Source organism: Ixodes scapularis, unplaced genomic scaffold, assembly GCF_016920785.2.
Source record: "Ixodes scapularis isolate PalLabHiFi unplaced genomic scaffold, ASM1692078v2 PGA_scaffold6__148_contigs__length_123643588, whole genome shotgun sequence".
Classification (NCBI taxonomy): domain Eukaryota; kingdom Metazoa; phylum Arthropoda; class Arachnida; order Ixodida; family Ixodidae; genus Ixodes; species Ixodes scapularis.
Genome location: NW_024609881.1, coordinates 101,749,010 through 101,765,674, shown reverse-complemented (window position 1 = coordinate 101,765,674; position 16,665 = coordinate 101,749,010). Strand labels below are relative to the sequence as shown.

The 16,665-nt window shown below is 46.0% G+C and overlaps 1 protein-coding gene across 1 annotated transcript; it reads right to left on the bottom strand.

Moving 5' to 3' along the window:
• Positions 1–3,945: 3,945 nt before the first annotated feature.
• Positions 3,946–16,661, bottom strand: LOC8023225 (carbohydrate sulfotransferase 13-like). Its single transcript, XM_042294870.1, has 2 exons — positions 16,443–16,661; positions 3,946–4,782 (listed from the first exon to the last, which is right to left on the bottom strand). The coding sequence occupies exons 1-2, from the start codon at positions 16,659–16,661 to the stop codon at positions 3,946–3,948; spliced, it is 1,056 nt and encodes a 351-aa protein (XP_042150804.1).
• Positions 16,662–16,665: the final 4 nt, after the last annotated feature.

The following is a 16,665-nucleotide window of genomic DNA, read 5'->3' as shown; positions in this document are numbered from 1 at the left end:
CTTGAGCCGGTATACGACCACAGCGCCGCCGCGTACATTCGGGACCTTTCTACGCTCCTCGTTTGTCGTAGCCTCTTCCCACTAACCTTTTCTAGTATGCGCCGTTTTTTTCCGCTGCTTGGTGGCGGGTATGACGACGGGTCATTTCTCGTTTCCGTACTTTCTAAACTGCATTTGTTTCTTTTCTGACCTAAAATAGTGAACAAAAACTACTTTCATACATAATTGAAACGGTTCGCGACACTTATATTTTGTATCTCGACTAAAAAAAAGCTCTTAGCGGCTTTGACCAGTGGCAAGCCCAGGACCAAAGACGTCACATTTTGCGCGCTTTCGGTACCGCGGGTCGCCCTCGTCGGTGGAGGAGGTTTCCGCGTCGTCCGGTTAAAATATGACGCACTGATATTTAGTTACTCTCTCCGTGCCCGCTGGCTTGCCCCAACCCCAAGAGACGTGGAAACCGCAAAAAAGGTAGACGCCTAAATATGATTGCAGGGCCCCTTTAAGGAGAACAATATTCTCGCGCAATTTGGCAGATGTTCTGAGGTAAATTGCCCCAAAATTAATGTAAACAAAACCAAGGCACTCGTATTTCGGTCATTGAATAAGCACGTCTCCTTCACTAAATCTCTTACCTTAAGTGGTACAGTAATCCATATAGCTAAGCACCAAAAAACGCTGGGCGTAATTTTCTCTGAGCATCTGTCGTGGGATCGCTTAATTGATAATTTGGTCAGCAGGTTTTGCAGAGTCATTGACGCTATTAGAAGATGCCGCTCAATATTGCCTGTTAACATTAAACTCATGATTTATCATTCCCTTTTCGGATCTCATATAAATTATTGCCACATCGGGGGGCACACCAACAACTTCGAATTTAAGCAGGATACTGTTACTTCAAGAAAAGATGCTAAACATCATCGCGGATGTACGCTACTTATGTCACACTAAACCGCTCTTCGAAAAAATTAAGATTGTTGCCATTACAGATATGCACGTGTATCGTCTTTTGTATGTTTTCCTTTTCGGAACAAACGAATTCAATGAATTTTTTTGGCGTACCTGGGACTTGAATAAAAAGGAAATTTTGGTCAGTATGCGCTGCTCTGAGATATGGTATGTTCCTCATTTCCGCACAAATCATGCTTTACAATTCCTTCGCCATATGTTACCCTCTCTACTCAACAGGTACCACCTAGAAAACATGGAAACATACTCTCTGGCTAAAGCTGAAAATTATCAGAGTTTTATCTAACGCGGATGTCTCTGTATGACATTTTTCTTTTTCTCGCTTTTGCGTATTATGCTTGCTGCCGAACGTCCCTGCGCTCTCGCTCGATAACTGTGTTCATTGTTACTTAAGCACGTGCCCAGTTGGTAAGAGAATCTCCATATGCTGTATAACGAGTCTTTTCGATGTAACACTTTTTGGCCAGATTGCTATGCTTGTTTAGCTTTAGGGCCTCAGACCCTGTCAAGTTACCATACGGTAGGTTTTTGTCTGGAGGCCCGCCAGAGGAAATTTCTGGAAATAAAGATTTCATTTCATTTCATTCCATTTCATCTGTATGTTGGCATTTGTGTCCGGCTGGCAGATGGAAACGCAATGGCGCTTCTTCCCCAGATCCAGTGACATTACGCGCCGCAAATCCCACCATGCCCCTGGTGACGTCACACATGACGTCACGTGTGACGTCATGAGGGTTTGATTTTCCCGCTAAATATGTCGGGAAAATTTTTCAGCCAATATATTGAAAAATTATCCCGCCAATTCTAGCGGAAAAGTTTGGCACGAGGTCATCTGGCTGTGACTGTCACAATGGCGTCACAGCCACGTGTGACGTCACGCCACATGACTTCGCGCGGGAATTTCAAACAACCCACTACGCTCACGTGTGACGTCACCTGACACGTGACGCCATGGGGCTTGCACTCACCGAAAGACAAAAACACAACCAGAACGAGTAGCTTGTGAACTTCACGAACTCTAGGGCCTTATCACATTTTCAATACTTAAACAAGAGGAAACAAACACCACTCGCGAAAAAAATTGCCCAACTTTCCCGCAATATAGCAAACCAAGAAGACATCACCATCTTCCAATGGAGCCTATCACATATGGGACACGCGAAAGAGAAAGATGATGCTCTTACCAAGGAAGCCCAAGACGACGCATCAGAAAAGATAACATTTGACCCGTACAACTCTGCACGATACAATACTCACAAAATGGTGCAAACGGATCACCCTCGCCCCGAAACAGGCTCTGGATTACCGCCTCTCATTATTAAAAAAAAAAAAGAGTTCGCGAGGAAGCAACAATATTTATTGCACAAATTACAAACTGGCTGCGCATACATCCAATTTGGTTCGCACCTTATTCCACGAGTATATTTTCCGAAAATATCCCCATCGCGACGTGACAGAAGAACTCCAGAAAAAAAATTTTGGGTATGCCCAAAACACGCAGGACTAGAGTCACTAAATAAGCTACGTTTCAGAGTAACGATACTTACCCATCTTGGGGCTTAAAATTATGGTTTCCATGTATCTGAAGCTCTATGTGAATAATCACAAAAACCTATTTTCCTTCCTCTAGAAATGTTTAAACAGTTCGCGACAGAGAAAATCAATACTACATTACCTTCCTAACACCGAATCTAATGCTCAAGAAGTCAGACTTTTGAATCATGACGATCGGCAGTTCCGTCTGCTCTGCACTAAGCACCAAGATGGCGGCGTCCACAACAGTTCCGGAGAGCAAAGAGCTGAAACTTTAATCGTAGCTCATTTAGTGGCTCAACACAGTACATAGGAATTATCCTCAAAAGGCAATCGCGCCAAATCACATGGGCAACCAAGATGCCCAAAGTCCCTTTTTTTGCAATAAGACCACAAACGACCATGATTAAGGCTTTCCATGCCATCCTTGATTTGCTCGAGGCCACGGACCTCTCATCCCGACTCTAACCCCGACTGCCAGGCAGTAGCCCTCCTTTTTCTCTTCGGAATCACTCGTTTTTTTCTTTATAACATCACATTGGGAGGCTAACCTCTCGTTACGCATTTCCTCTTTTTCCACCTTGTCTTCTTATTTACCCCGGAACGGCCAGGGTCTTCCGGGGTTACAACCGCTACGAAGGTACGTGAACAGTGTGGAGGGCGTTAGTTGTGGCGGGGCACACGTTAGAGAGAGAAGCTATGTGCCCATCGCCAGGCGCCTGTCACTTACCCGACGTGCGCGAGAAAGATGCCAGCAGGCAACCGTTGAGAGTCAGTCAAAGCAGCACCAAAAGTGGGCCTAGAACGGCACATGGGCTGATCCAGTTTTGACGCTAGTGAGGCCTGAGCCAAGCTAGGGTTTGGGTGATGCCTCGGCAGGATTCACGAAGGGGGACGAGACAGGCTACCCCTAATGTCTGTTTCGAAAATGTGTCTAGCCTCATACTGTTGAGTGACTGGACGTAGAATTGGGGTGCAGTCTTTCCTCGAAATGAGCTTCAGTCATTTTCCATGGTCCAGCGTGCAGCTTGGGGCCTAATAAAATGACAACCCCGGCAAGCTCATGCTCACAGCAACCACGACAAATGCCAAAAAGAGCACCAAGAATACAACGCACGAAAAGGCTTATTCACGTCGTTCACAGTTTCTGTCTTGTAGGGCTTAGCGGCGCGCCCTTGCAGTGACAGCTGGCAACCGTCGATTGGGCAGGCATTATCAGTATATAGGAAGTTATCCGTCAAAATATGCGACACTATTTTTAGGCAGCTGGCGCACACAAGTTGTCTAGACGTATATCTTATCCAGTAAATATGACTTTTGAACATGGATTTGAAGAAAATAACTTTATAGGTTTGAGGTATAGGTCCTCGTTTTCTCTGCTGCAGATTTGTTGAAGCACTGGCTGTGAAGATCTCTCTGTGAAGTTGGCCTCATCTTTTGGTTTCACGTACACTCTGAGTGCAGATAGTCCCTGAAGTCGTACCCGAACATCTCGAAGTCGAAGAAGAACCGCTCATATAAACGCATCACATGATGTAAAGTGAGCTCTTTAAAAAACTCTCGGGCAGATTTGCGGAACCAGTGGTCGCCACCGTTGTTTTTATGCGGAATGTCCTCCGGCCGAACACCTAGTGCTTCAAAGAACAGCGCAAAGTCCCTGTTTGCTGTCTCCAGCTTTCCGACGACCTCATATTTGACGACACAAGGCTGACACGTCACGTAGTACGGAGCCCAATGAGGGTCCATCTCGTTCACTCTTTGATTCAGTATGTAATCAACGAACTCCGGGAAGGTCAAGTTCCGATCCGTTGCCCTGACGCCAGGCACGTCGTTCCAGTAGCGCTCGTAAAAATAGACCATGACAGCACGTGGGCCTAGTGCCTTGTCCACGTAAGCGGATACAAGCCTCTCGAAGGGATGCCTCACGAACATGGCGGTTGTGTAGCGCTCCTCGTTGCTCCTCTGTAGGAACGTCATGGGTGAGACTGTGCGGACCTGCTCATGAAATGTCCTGTGAAAGCTGTCAACTGTATTTGGCGTGTTGCTGATGTTGAGCAGGAGCCCGAAGATGGTCTTCACAGTGGTGGATGCAACCTTGCTGATGAAGGAGTAGCCGACTTTCCTTGCGGGGTCGATGATGATGCGACATCTTGTGATGTGGCACAGGTCGGGCCGTTCGTAGCTGAAGTTGCGATCCACCAAGGTCACTTGGTACTTGCGACACACTTCGTTGATTCTTTTTGCTCTGGATGCGAAGTCATCGTCGCTACGTCTGGAAGTCTGCGGAAACAAATATAAAGAGCACGGAATTAATAATCGACACGGGAAGTGCAAAACTGTTATGGGCGCAGATGGTATACATTGCGGATTGCGGGCCTTGCGCCCGCGTGCTGAATCTGTGCTCGAAGAGTCGTCACGAGCTCCCGCTGTCAATGCAAAACTCTTGCGTACGATCGACGAAAAGTCCTTGTTATCTAGAACCTATTGTAGGGTCAAGCGTATGCACGTCGATTTCATGAACGCTTTTAGACAACGAGAGCTGAAATTGTCTAGGATACCAAGCAAAAACGAAACAAAACTATATAATTCGTTCCCTGTGCGACAAACATGAAATCCGAAAACGGCCAACGTAAGGTTTTTTTTTACAAAGGAGTCCCGTCAGAACAACACTTGGAATATCTTCAGAAGAAATAGGAATCGGAATGGCCACTATGCCCACTGACAGGATGAGAAAGGCAGGGCGTTTCTTCGCATGCCGGGACATCAGCACGCGCCCGTTGGCTTCTACCGTGCTTCGGCTGCATGTGCACGCTCGAAGCTGACGAGACGCTGGAGCATTATGAAGGCAGGAGCCTCGCTGGGAAGGCGGGACAGCTGAGGGACCTCCCTGCCCTTCTCATTCTTTTGAGTGGCCATAGCAACAACACTGCGTATTACCTGCTCTGTGGTCGTGCCGCCGGATGCCGGCGTTGGACAAGAAGGTGGTTGTCTCAACCAATCAAAATATACCAGCGAGGCAACAATCGCTAAGCACAAAACAGCCAATGCAATTTTGCCGACCGTACAAGACGACTTCTTAGACATCGGTGTACACTCTAGGGCACTGCAAGCTGACGGGCGCTGTCCCGGACGGAGCGAACAGACGAAGAATATGCGGGCACCGTGTCCGGCTGCAACAGAGCAAATTTGCATTTTACTCTTCGAATGCTCACAGCTGCAAGAAACATGTACATCATTGCTCAATTGAACACGAAACTTTCTGCGAAACGCGTGCACGAGGGGAGAGGGGGTTGGGTAATCAACGATGCAGAGGAGCTTAGAGTTATAAACCGGAAGCTAGACAGCGGCACCCGGGCTTCGGTTGTCACCACTTTGTACGGAAAAGCGACTACTCGTGCCGTGACCTCTCGAAAGCGGTGACGTCACCGGTAAGATTGCAGCGCCCAGAGCTGGTGGATACGAGTTAGTTCTGTGCGCGGTAATCGTGATTTCGGACTTCTGAACCTTTTGATATAACGTGCTGTCATTGCAGTAGCTCGCATTTGATCGGATTTTTTTTTTTGTGTGTGAAAAGCTGGTGCTGATTTTAGTGATGTGCACGTGAAGTGTTACAAAGGGTTCGAACCAATCATTCGGAAAATAGTTAACTTCTAGCGTTCACAAAACAGTTAAATGTTTCCATTGGAGCTCACGAGACAGCAAATCTTGTTTTTTTTTTTATTGGGCAGTGCAAAAATTATGATCAGACTCCGCTTAGATGGTTGTCTCATCCACCACTCTATCTAGAGTCTTAAAAAAAGATGAAGTCCTACCACTACACTTATTAACAATTCTTTAAATTTAAAGCAACTCGGGAATAAAAAGTGAAAGCCGTTTACAACTCCCTGTAACACCGAATTAGAGCGCAGCTCTTGAGGAGGAGGAGGGAAGGGTACTGGGGGGGTGAAGTGACCTTGGGGCGTCACGTGACCTTAGGGGTCACGTGACGATGCCGATGATGTCATCAGTGACGTCACTGATGACATCATCAGTGACGATGACGATGCGGACTCCGATGACGTCATCAGCGATGATGACGATGACGATGCGGGTGTCAGTGACATCAGTGACGTCACTGATGACGTCATCTGTGACGATGACGATGCAGATGCCGGTGAGGTCATCAGTGACGTCATTGATGACGTCATCAGTGATGATGACGATGACGATGCGGATGCCGGTGACGTCATCAGTGACGATGACGTCATCGGGGAGGTCACGTGACCTCGGCGGGGGTCACGTGACCCTGGGGGTGGTCACGTGACCTCGGGGTTCACGTGACTTTGGGTGTCACGTGACCTTGGGGGTCACGTGACCCTGGGGGAGGGGTCACGTGACCTCTTGGGGTCACGTGACCTTGAGGTGACCTTGGGGTCACGTGACCTCGGGATGACCTTGGGGGTCGCGTGACCTTCGTTACGCCGACGGCGACGCCGACGCCGACGACGACGCCGACGCCGACGCCGACGCCGCTCAAGCCGGGAACGGGCCCCTAAGAGCTGCGCTCTAAAAGTGAAAAGCATTTATAACCCCCTGTGCCGTCGAATTAGAGCACAGCTCTTGAGGAGGAGTAGGGAGGGGTACTGAGGGGGGGATCACGTGATCTTGGGGGTGGGGGGGGGTCACGTGACTCTTCCCCTCCCCGAGCTCACCGAAGGTACCCGAGGTCCTCCCGAAGGAACCCGAGGTCCTCCCGAGGTCCTCCCGAAGGAAACCGAATCCCTCCCGAGGTCCTCCCGTAGGAACCCGAGGTCCTCCCGAGGTCGTCCCGAGGTCCTCAGGGGGGGGGGGGGGGGGGGGGGGGTTACGGTTGCTTTGACGCCGCTCAAGCCGGAAACGGGCGCCTAAGATCTGCGCTCTAAAAATGAACTGTAGATGCTTCAGTTTTGTAGGATTTACTGAAGCCATAATTTTGTTCATATGAATGGAATTGTATCAGTCAGGTGATTATTTACTTGCTCTAGTTACCCGGACAAAATAACTGGTATTAGTGTTCGTCCCAATTGACCGAAAAAGCAGTCTCTTAGGAATATGTTGACTACCATTTATTTCAGTCTGTTCAATTGACGTTTTTCAAAAGTGTGTGCTGCCTATAGTTTGTTTCACCATAAATTGGCAAAGAGCAGACGCTACAGCCCCCTCAAGCCAATCGGAGAGATTGAGTGAAGGTATGTGAAAACTCTCCTTAGGAGGAGAGTCCTCTGATGATATATGGTCACGTGCCTCTCTTCAACGTTCATATTGGCTCACTGGGAGTTCGCCGTTTGCTAAATTATGGTGAAACGGACTATACTCAACCAAAATGTTGGGGCGCAAGCAAGCTGGTGGAAGTTTACCATTTTAGACAAAACCCCGAGACTGGGCGGCAAAAAGGACAACACAACACAACGTGTTGTGTTGTCCTTTTTTCCCCCAGTCTCGGGGTTTCGTCTAAAATTAACTAGACTCCCTTCCACTACCATTGTAGCTAGTGTGATTATTACTTGATTGCTTCATACTTTGGGAATGCACTCTAGGGCTGTATTGGACAAGACTGTTATGCCAGCAATCATTGTGAACTCAGCTGAGTGCCTATTGGACTCAAGTGCAGTATTAGCGTTCAACGTGATATAGGGATCATTCACGTGCTTTACGCCGAAGAAAAAGCATGTTGACAGTGTTGAGTGAAGGGGTTTTGCAGTGTCCATTGTCACATGTATATGGAATTTCGCTGCTATATAACAATGCCCATAGCCAGAATCATCACATATAATTAAACTGAGAAATTATTCAATTTCTCAGATGTTTGTTCGTCTTTGTAATTAACAAGTTAAAGAAATAATTATTTGTTACGAGTGTAATATTTTTGTTCCAGGAGCTCGGCCTGTTTTGTGCAAATTAGTGTCGGTGTGCTATTATGTTATTATCATGTGTGTATAGTTTTAAATATACTGTCTGCAATGCCTACGAGGACCGTTGGAGGGATTAGAAGAATGAATAACTTATTCATATAACTGGAGTTTGCTGCATGGGGCAGACCCATTTGACAAGTCTGCCTATACCGCCAGGCTAGGGAGAGGGGCGGGAGGGGGGGGGGGGGGGAGTTACGTCAGAGATGCCTGTGCCCTGAAAAGCTCCACCGCTTGGAGTTAAAATTAATCTTGGCGATTTTGCATCTTAAGGAGTAAAGGCTGGTGTGTGAATTTGGTAAGTTTTTTGAATATGCTTGTTTCCACTTGGTTGCCTGATTATTGTTACTTATCAAGGGGTTCCATAACAACTTCTTTCTACGACAGTCTGCTCTCAGGCGCCCAGTCATAGTGCCTGTGCTCCAGCTCCTGGCATGTTGGCGTTCATTTTCGTCGAGTGGCGGTTTGACTGACTCCTCTGTCTTGGGATCATTCGTCATGTGCCGCCATTGACATCCGATGGGCTGAAGCTGCAGGGCTGGTTGAGATTCCCGAGTTAGAAAACGATAGCTGTTCTCAATTTTAAATTTAAAATTCAAATTCTTTATTGCTTACCACATGGACAAACAAGCAGGAAAAAGAAAAAAAACAACAACTCAGTTTTGGGTGACAAACTTCTGCCTCCCCCCCCCCCCCCCCCCCGTCAGCAGCAGAGAATATCTGCAGATACACGCACAATATGCATAACAATAAAGTAATTACCAACAAACTAAGTATTACTACCAACCATAGCAAAGAGAAAATAATTTAAATTGTGCAATCACCTTATGGTCTTAGGATGAAAAGACATAACTAGTTAAAATTCCAACTCAGCATGTTCATCTTAAATTCATTGCATCAATTTAGAAAATGCGATACCCTAGGTATTATTGTTTAATTAGTCCTTGAATGCGGTACTTTCCAACTATCCGTACAACGAGTATTGTACGTCTTTTGCCTGAACTCGAGATGCCAGATTGCAAGGAATGAATATTTTTGAAATGAATTTTTTTTATGAAAGGGCTAGTTTGTAATTATAGTGATTGGTAACTTGCAAAATATTGAATTTTTCGAACAAACATAAGTTTTATGGCATATTATACGTATCACTCTTTTTTTGGGGAATATGTATCGTTGAAAAACAGCTCTCTGATTTGACATTAAGTTTATAATTGTAGAATACATAGAAAAAACTTATATACCGTCAAAAAAGCATCAAAACGTCATGCACGCGGGGGGGGGGGGGGGGGTCGCACCTTAAACAGCGATCACTAAACGTTTCTAATTCTGAGGTCAAGGACCCGGCGAAGAGCAGAAGGTGACGAGAAATTGCAATGGCCAGGCTCCTTTAGGGTTACAACCACACGAAGTACACTAATCAGTGTGGAAGGCGTTAGCTGTGCCGGGGAACACGTTAGGGAAAAACGCATTGTGCCTTTCGTCAGGCTCCCATCACTTACTTGAGGTGCGCGAGCAAGATGTTGGCGGGTAACCGCTGAGAGTCAGTCAAAGCAATGCCGAAAATGGACCTGGAAAGCACATATTCCGATCGAAAAGGCCATCAAGAAAATCTGTTGTTCCATCAAACTTTCTTGATGGTCCATCAAACATCCCTGATGGCCCATCAGGTTTTCTTGATGGGCCACCAGACCTCCTTGATGACGCCTGATGGACAATTAGACCCTCGAAATAGACCATCAAAGGGATTTTGATGGTCCATCACACTTCGTTGATGGCGTCTGATGGACCATCAAAAGCGTCTTGGTTCTCGATGGTCCTTCAGGAGCTTCAATGGCACCTGATGGTCCACCAGCCTTCTCTGATGGACCATCATACGCGTTTTAATGGTCCGTCAAGGGCTCAAATGGTGGCTAATTCTCCATCAGACCTCCCTGGTGGACCTTCACAAGCGTTTCACGGTCCACCAGAAGTTCATAACGGCCGATGATAATCCGTCAGACCATCAGGCGATGGACCATCAAAATTGCTTTGTACCATCAAAGCACGCTGACAGAGTATAGGCTGGTACTTCTACAAAAAATATTTTGCGGCGGCTCTTATATGTGGTGACCATATTGGATCTGTCGTGGACGCACCTGGTTGCAGTGGTTCTGAGCAAGTGTATATTCCTCTTCACTCGATCGCATGCAGGCTTAAACAGATCGGAAATATATATATATATATATATATATATATATAAAAACACCGTATTTGTAATAACGCTCATAACATCAGGTACGCCTGTCGATTGTCCAACAGGCGTACCTAATGGTGCCTGATCGACCATCAAACATTTCTTGATGGTGGCTGACGGACCATTAAAGTCTTCTGTTTGTAGCTCAGAGACCTTCAAAACGTTTGTTGTGTCGACTGACGGCAGTGGCGGATCCAAGGGGGGGGGCGGTGTGGGCGATCGCCCCCCCCCCCCCAAGCGCCTCGCCAGGCACCCCCCCCCCCCCGGGGTTCTTCGTCAGCTCGAAGAAAAAACGCAAGCAATCGACGCGAGGGACAAAGGATTAAAACAGCGGTGGGTGGACGCGCCTGCTGGACGCTTCCAAAGTGGGGTTTATCTCCGTCAAGTCACGGTACGTCTTCCCGACAGGGACGGCGCCAGGAGTTTAGAAATGGAGAGACAGTGGGGAGGCGCACCAAATATCAGGGTCCTCGACTGCAGGCACTCTTCCCTTAGCGAAAACTAATACGTTTGAAATATACCACATTCTAATTTGAGTGTATTTGAAATACAGTTCATAATTTTAAGTACACGAAAAATAGACCGAAAATATAAGCTTCTTTTTTTTTTACTTAGTACTAAAATATACTTCTAAAAATCATTTTAAAATACCTTTACTTAAACTACATTTGAAGTTCCCTTCAGCCGTTTTGAAATATGTAAATACTAAATTAATAGGCACAAAATACCTTTCACGTATATTTCTTGAAATATTTATTTAATTCGTGCAAAATATACTCCAACCCTAAAAAAATGGAGCAATCAAAAATACGTGCAGAATACTCTTAAAATACCTGAAAATCGTAAATACTGTTGTGTTATACTTGAAGTACCTTTTAACTTCAATACTTTGGTAGTTTGACTTAAACTACCAAAATATTGAAAAGCTCCCCTTCTAGAAGTTCACTTCAAGTAGATATGGAGTACACTGAAGCGCCTAAATACAACATTTGATTAGTTTGTCAACTGAATTGCGGAGCATCGCACTGATAAATCAGCCCAGTTTATGTTATTGTTTCCTTTTTTCTATCAAGGACACACCTGATCAGTTCCTTGCACACCAATCACAAACGGGGTTCGGGGACTACAACTACAATATTTGCTGATGCTGGAAAGCTTCAGCAGGTGCTGTGACCAGATACGCTTGGAGTGGTTTTGTTAGCACAATGTTAGTTCACTGAACGTGTATACTCACCATTGCACGTGATGTGAATAGTGACTTTAATACAGTGATATTAACTACCATATTAAATAGTCAACTACTAAAATGGAAATGCAAAACAACTACTGTAAAATATTTATTTTTCGCGGGCTCAATATTTCGCGATTTAGGTCAAAGTTGGAGCTTTGGAATAATTCGCAAATTCTAATTTTCGCGACGCGCTGGGATCGCAATATAGATTTTAATATTTTTGCATTTTGCCGGAATTGTTCACGGGACCTATTTTTCGGAATTGTAGGCGATTCGCGAACTTTGCGAGAATTAGGTCCTCACGAAAATAAAGTCGTTCACAGTATTTTAATGTGAAGATACTGCCTTGATTCGCTTCGTCCTGAGTGGTGCTACGCAGAGAAGCAATAACATGTATTTTATGAGCCGTTTGTGTGGATATTGTTTTAAGGACTGCGCCGAATTGTTATTAGTTGTACCAATGCCAATGCAGATCGAATACTTGGAACCTTAATAAGCGCAGAGGTGGTCACCGAAAAAATGATTACCTTCAATATGTAGGCTATATAAGGCTCTAGAGCAGTCAACGGGACTGTGAATGGGCTATTCAGTGCGTCATGGTGTTTGTGTTTGTGTTCGTTTCTAATGTACCTTTGTGAGATGTATCTAGTAGTGCCTTCAAATACCACAGGGACACCATTTGCTGACAAAATCGAAAATAAAAAAAAATTGTGTAACCGGTTTTTAATGCGCAAATGGCATCTTGAGTGTGAAGGGATAATATTTTTGGTATATCTAAAATATTTTTTGATTCATATTTATAATGTATTTTGAATACATTACGGGCGTATTTCGAATGCGGCCAAAATAATACAGAATAAATACAAAATGAATATTCGTACTAAATATATTTCAACTACGTTTGAAGTACGGCCTCTTTTTGCTAAGGGTTCCAAACAAGGCCACCACGTCGGGCACGGGGGGAAAATACCTTCAACATATCTAGTCCCTTTCTCTCCCTCTCTCTGTCTCCCTCTCTCTCTTTGGAGGTTGTCTGCGAAAAATTTTTGACCTGAAAGCTTCCAAACGCAGGCGCCAAGCAGCCTTCCTCAACGGTACGATCTTCCTCTCTAGCGGCCGCCTTTTCATCACTTTTCGTTTGATGGTTTCTTCGCGGTTCTGGGCTTGTCTTTTGGCATTTTTTTTTTGGCTTGCTTTAAGATGCTGTTGCCCACGGGCTCACTAAAGGTTTCTTATTGGCACGGTGTGCTCATTGCCAAGGGAAGTGCGGAGGGGACGTACTAGGAGGAGACGTTCCAGGGGGGGGGGGGGATGCGGCTTGTACTACCAGGTGACCTATTGCTTTTCTTCTCAACTGAGAGAGGAAGCAAATGCTCTGGGTACAGTGTAGTCTGGGTCTGAGCTTCTCCTGAAGACGCTCCGAACTTCCCCGCTTTCGTCCTCGCCTCCATCCCTCACTGAGGATCAGCGCCGCAGCGCGGAATACAGAAAGAAGCCGACGAGCGCCAGAAGGGGGGAGATGTTTCCTCTAATGTCCTTCATACTGCCTGCGGTACGACTTCTCGTGGCGGGAAGCTAATAAAAGGAAGATAAACGGTACGAGCACTCTAAAGGCTGGAGGCTGTTTACACGGGGTCCTCAAGCCGACGCCGTAGGCATTTATTTGCATACAATGCCGTTTCAACTTAGGGTGGCGGGACATATTTTAGGAAAGGCGCCCACTACCCCTTGTCTCCCCTTGACGCCGTCTTTACTTTTCGAGTTAAACGCGACTTCTCTGGATTGACGGCAGAGCTTTCGCGCGGCTTTGCAGGAGCGAATATGTGTGTGTCGAACAAAACAGAGGCGGGGCTTGCTGGTTTGCAACTGCGGCTTCGAATTCCCTACCTAGGGACTTGAGGAAAACGAGCTCTTTCAAAATTAAATAGACAGTGCCTGTGCCCGTTCGAGTGAACACCGGCTCCCAAACATCCATGCTGCAGTCGTGATAGGCCTTTAGCCCAGTTGAGATTCGCCGACCGGACAACCGCTATGCCCCATCATATCTCTGCACCTGTCCTCTCGACCCTGACGAATGAGCTAACTACCCAGAAACAAGTAAGTGTTCCTTTCAGACAGAAAATATCCAGACGAAGTGCAATTGAATATTATTTGGAAGGATCCATTGCTGGTTTAAGGTCTTGTCTAAGTTTAAAAGTTAGAGCTGCCGAACTGCAACATGCTTTCAAAAATATTCAACAATTATTCGCTTTCGTCCTCTCGAGTTGCATCCAGAACACGTGAAAACACGAGTTTGGGTTGGCAATGCCGCATGTGCTGCGCTCTGGACATTCCAAATATACGGCGAAGAACCAACGAACTTGCCTGGCAGCGTTCGTTTCGCTCGCTGCGTCAACAGTGTTTTGACGCCGCGAGCAGCGTCGAAGCCGCCGGGCCATTTTTGTCGCTTGTTTGCAACGTACTCGCTCCATTAAAGCAACCGGCGACAATGAAAAGTATGTTTTAAAACCACGTTCTGGCATTTTGGCACTGAATATAAAGCTCTAACTACTATGCCAAGCTTAATCTCAAAGAACAGCCGAGTTTTAGATTAAAAGTTTTTCGGAATGTCATTAGCTGCATGAGCTTCCTCCGTATAGTTGGCAAAGGTTGGCTCTCCGTACATGCTCTGCGGGTGTAATGAGAATATATAAATATTCAAGCAAAAGAAGCCCGAAAGTTGTAGCCCCGCTGGGGATATCTGAGCCATCAAGTTACACTGTCTGCAATTGTCACAGCCGCTATAGCACCAAACGTTCATCCCCAGTAGTTAAACTTCTTGTTCCATTTCTAGCACGCTGCCACGCGAATGGAGTAATCCCGTTTTCTATGAACTACAAAATTCCTTGCGTTATGGTGTTCAGAAAGTATAGTGCCACCACAATTTTCTAGATACTTACCTCTAGTGTGGTCACCCGAAAGGTTTTAATTCAAAAAGTTCATCCCCGACAGGTAAACCGATACAAAAGCTCTCAAGATCTATATTACGTTATCAGAGTTTAGTAAAAACGATAACTCTACAAAAAAATATAAACACTCCCCCCCCCCTCCCCCCCCGCTGTTTTACACCGAGGAGCCGCCCCCCCCTAAAATGGAGGTCTGGATCCGCCCCTGACTGACGGACCATCGAAAGAGTTTGATGTTGCCCGGTGAGACCATCAGGATATCTCGATAGACCACCAAAACGAAAAAAGGCTGATGGTGCGTCTCATGACATCTTTCGGTGGTGGAAATAACCTGTCTATATTCAGGAGGTTCCAGCAGTGGCCGAAAATAGACGTCAATGATTTCACGTCGTTGCGCATGCGAAAATTACATACGGTGTGTAAAGCCATCAGCTGCGTTGTTTGATAACAGCGCGTTGAATCCGGAATAATCCGCATCAACAATTGTCGTAGGATACTCGAAAGGTAACGAAGACGCCTTCTTATAAACTCAGGTACGTCTTTGCATCCATATAGTTTTGTTTGAAATTGTTTCATTGTGCGTTGGTGAAACAATTTGTTGAACCGCTTTGTATGTCAAGTAGATCATGTTTACGATCTAAGTGGCAGAGATTGTGCCGAAAAACGCACTTTGCTGGATAGGAAATTTATTTACTAGATGAACGTGTACTGTGAACTAAGTGTTTGCGTGAAAAAAAGCAAAAAAACAAAAGCGTTTACAAAGCTGCGAATGCGGTAATATGAGGCTTACTGCATTCTCAAACCGACGAGGCTTAGGATATTGCACGCTATCGCACGACGCCGTTATGCCCAGCATGAATGATGGGGACATAGTGTAGATAGCCACGCAACGGACACCGATGAAGTTGCTGCGCGTCGTTTAGTCTCGAAAGTACTGAAGGGATTAAACGCATTTTTTTTTTCATTTTGTTTTTGCGATTTAAAAATTCAACGTTCAATTATTATCAAATAGAAATAATAACATCCCATATTCTGAATACAAACTTTGCTTTCAGGTTTTATGGGGATTTCGGAGGGTGCCCTAAGTCTTCGGATGTTCCTTTTTAACAAAATAGTGGGCACAGAATAGTGTTCACAAATGACTGGAATGGAATCTTTGTCTTCTTTCGGCCAATAGGTGTGATTACAAATTCATACCGACCAACAGACCATCAAACCATCACACCATGAAACCATCAATGTCTCAAAATACGACAGACCATCAAACCATCACACCTTCGAGCCATCAAACCATCACACCACCAGGCCATCAAGCCATCACACCATCAGGCCATCAGACCGGCAATGTCCCAAAAGAGGTCAGACTATCAGCCTGATGAACCAGCAGGATTTTCCCTGATGGTATTCATTCGAATACCATCAGGTATTCGAACCGTCATTCGAGTCACGACACTGCCATTGGAGTGCGGGCCTTACGGTTCCCTCTACTTCAGGTGTTCCAGACCACCTTGCTGTCTACGGAGCCGAGGACACTACGAGGAACGACGACTACCATCGAGGGATACACTCCGGAGCCCGAACCGATGAACAAGACGAGCACCTACCAGCCAGCCTTCTTGCGGCGACCATTTTGCCAGGTACGGAGGTCCACTCGCTTTTGAGCGTGCAACCATGGTCATCGATAAGAGGCGCGGGACCGCTTGACTGGCTTCCACCAAACCGTCATTCGAGGCACGACACCGCCATTGGAATGCTGGCTTTACGGTTCCCTCTGCTTCAGGTTGGTCCATCACACCTTGCATGTTACAAAGACGATAACCCATTTTT